The following is a 2,004-nucleotide window of genomic DNA, read 5'->3' as shown; positions in this document are numbered from 1 at the left end:
TGACAAGTTATTTCTCTCACAGAACTCTACCATTTATTCCAAAACAGTATGAAAATATGGTTGTATTAACATTAAAACATATCACCATTTTATCAATCTCATAATAAAAGTAATTATCAAGTATCCCAATATTATAGTTCAAAAAAGTATATAAAATTTTAAAGTTCTAATTAATTCATTAGTAGAAATCTACTTTTTTCGTTGGGAAGACAAGGAAAAATATCACAGTTTAAACTAAAATAATAGTTAATAAGTAACTTCCAATGGGTATGGGGAAGAATTACAAGATTTTCAGAAATTTTATAATTAAGCATTGTTTACCTTTTCTTTTTAACTAAAGAGCCTACTGTCTACTTCCTATACAAGACAAAGGCAACATTTTACTAGAAATATTTCATATTCTCCTCCCATTCTGTCTGTCTTCAGGTCCCAAATGTAAACATTTACTATAAAGCTTCTTTATCTGAAGACATTAAACATATATGCTTCTGTACAATGTGGATTTTGCATGAACTTTTAACCAGAAGTTGATTTTCCAAAATGGAGGATTTCATAACATGAGATCTACAGAGACATAAAATAATCACCATGAGACTTGGTAATAATTGGACAAAATCAATTGTTGCACAAATCTGATGTATACCCATACACAAGTGAGGTGGTAAGCATAAAGAAGCAAGCAAATAACTATATAGACCCTACTTGCAATGCTGAAATAACTGAAGGAATAAATCACATAAGGTCTAGAGTGCTTATAGTTCCTGGGATTTTAATTCTGTATAACTAAAAATATACAAGTATTGTGCTGGGTATCTTGGTACCTCATATCTCACTAAATTTCTTATATATTGTTTCTGGCATGGGATAGTAGTAAGAAAAACAGAGGTTGCAATTTTGTCAAGCTTGTGGCTTTTCAATTTTCCTATGGAAGCTTCATTAGACTTATATTCACTAAGCCTATATGATGACTAACATGTACGATAAATTAAGTCCTGTCTCAAGCTCCACTTTCAAGGCAATGGCATCAGCCAGCCAAGTTTTATTGAACGCAACAGTTGTTTCTGTGACCATTGGAGTCTTTGAAGCGCAGCCGCATTTTAGAACGATATTTCTCCAAATATAAAAGTTGCTTGCTGTTAAAAGCTCCGCGCCGCTTTTGTCTTATAAACTGTACTGCATCTTCATTTTTCATTCCACTTTCAATTAATGCTAAGGCAACAAGCACTGGAGTTCGCCCAAGACCTGCAACACAGTGAACGGCAATACAACAACCAGGTTCTTCACGAAATTTAATGTTTACAAGACTTAACCAGTCATCAACAATCTGGTTGGATGGTGAGGAACCATCATCAAAAGGCCAATCTAGAACCTGGATGCCTTCTTTCTCCATAAGAGCAGTGTCATAAGTTGCTTCACACACTCTTACTATTGTTGTAACTCCGTATTTCTTAAGTTCCTCTATAAATCTGTTTAAGGTTGCACTGGTTGGGTTGTGTGTAATAAGAAATCTCATGTTCCTGTATGTGACTTCCACAGGAGCTGGGCGATTCATTGGAGCCATGTTAATCTAGTTTTTCAAAAGTCACGGAAAAAATTAAAATTTTTTGAATACAGTAATGGTGTCAGGAAACTGAAGTCTACTCCAACGTACTCCAGATGAAATTCTCAGCGCTCAGAATATGAAGTTGGGAGTGACAGGAAACGAAAGGAACCTCCTAACAAGCCACAGCAGCTCTTGAAGTCCTTAAAATGGAGTCAATAGAAAAGAAGTGCATGGAGGTTTACCCCATCCAGTCAGAACTCTTGTAAAATGCTCAGATGACTTCAGCACTTCTGTGTCCAGGTTACTCGCTTCCACTAGGGCTTCCTGCAGGAGTGGTAATATCTTCCTACAGTTCACTTGTCCTCATAAAGGTCGTGCTGTGCCTGGCAGTAATCTCCAGGGCCCTTCAGAAACTCCATAAATGCGTGACCAAGAACACCACAGAAAGGAATATGTTTACT

General features: G+C 36.1%; 1 protein-coding gene across 3 annotated transcripts; it reads right to left on the bottom strand.

Moving 5' to 3' along the window:
• Nucleotides 1-1,039: 1,039 nt before the first annotated feature.
• On the bottom strand, nt 1,040-1,561 carry LOC113191708 (protein tyrosine phosphatase type IVA 1-like). Of its 3 annotated transcripts, none has more exons than XM_026401528.1 (2): nt 1,236-1,561; nt 1,040-1,160 (listed from the first exon to the last, which is right to left on the bottom strand). In XM_026401528.1, the coding sequence occupies exons 1-2, from the start codon at nt 1,559-1,561 to the stop codon at nt 1,040-1,042; spliced, it is 447 nt and encodes a 148-aa protein (XP_026257313.1). The 3 variants fall into 3 exon arrangements, with proteins under 3 accessions (XP_026257313.1, XP_026257314.2, XP_026257312.1); XM_026401529.2 differs by having other exon boundaries at nt 1,040-1,369; nt 1,439-1,561; XM_026401527.1 differs by having other exon boundaries at nt 1,040-1,561.
• Nucleotides 1,562-2,004: the final 443 nt, after the last annotated feature.

Source organism: Urocitellus parryii, chromosome 4, assembly GCF_045843805.1.
Source record: "Urocitellus parryii isolate mUroPar1 chromosome 4, mUroPar1.hap1, whole genome shotgun sequence".
Classification (NCBI taxonomy): Eukaryota; Metazoa; Chordata; class Mammalia; order Rodentia; family Sciuridae; genus Urocitellus; species Urocitellus parryii.
Note: the sequence above shows the minus strand (reverse complement) of the source record. Positions and strands in the feature narration are given on the sequence as shown.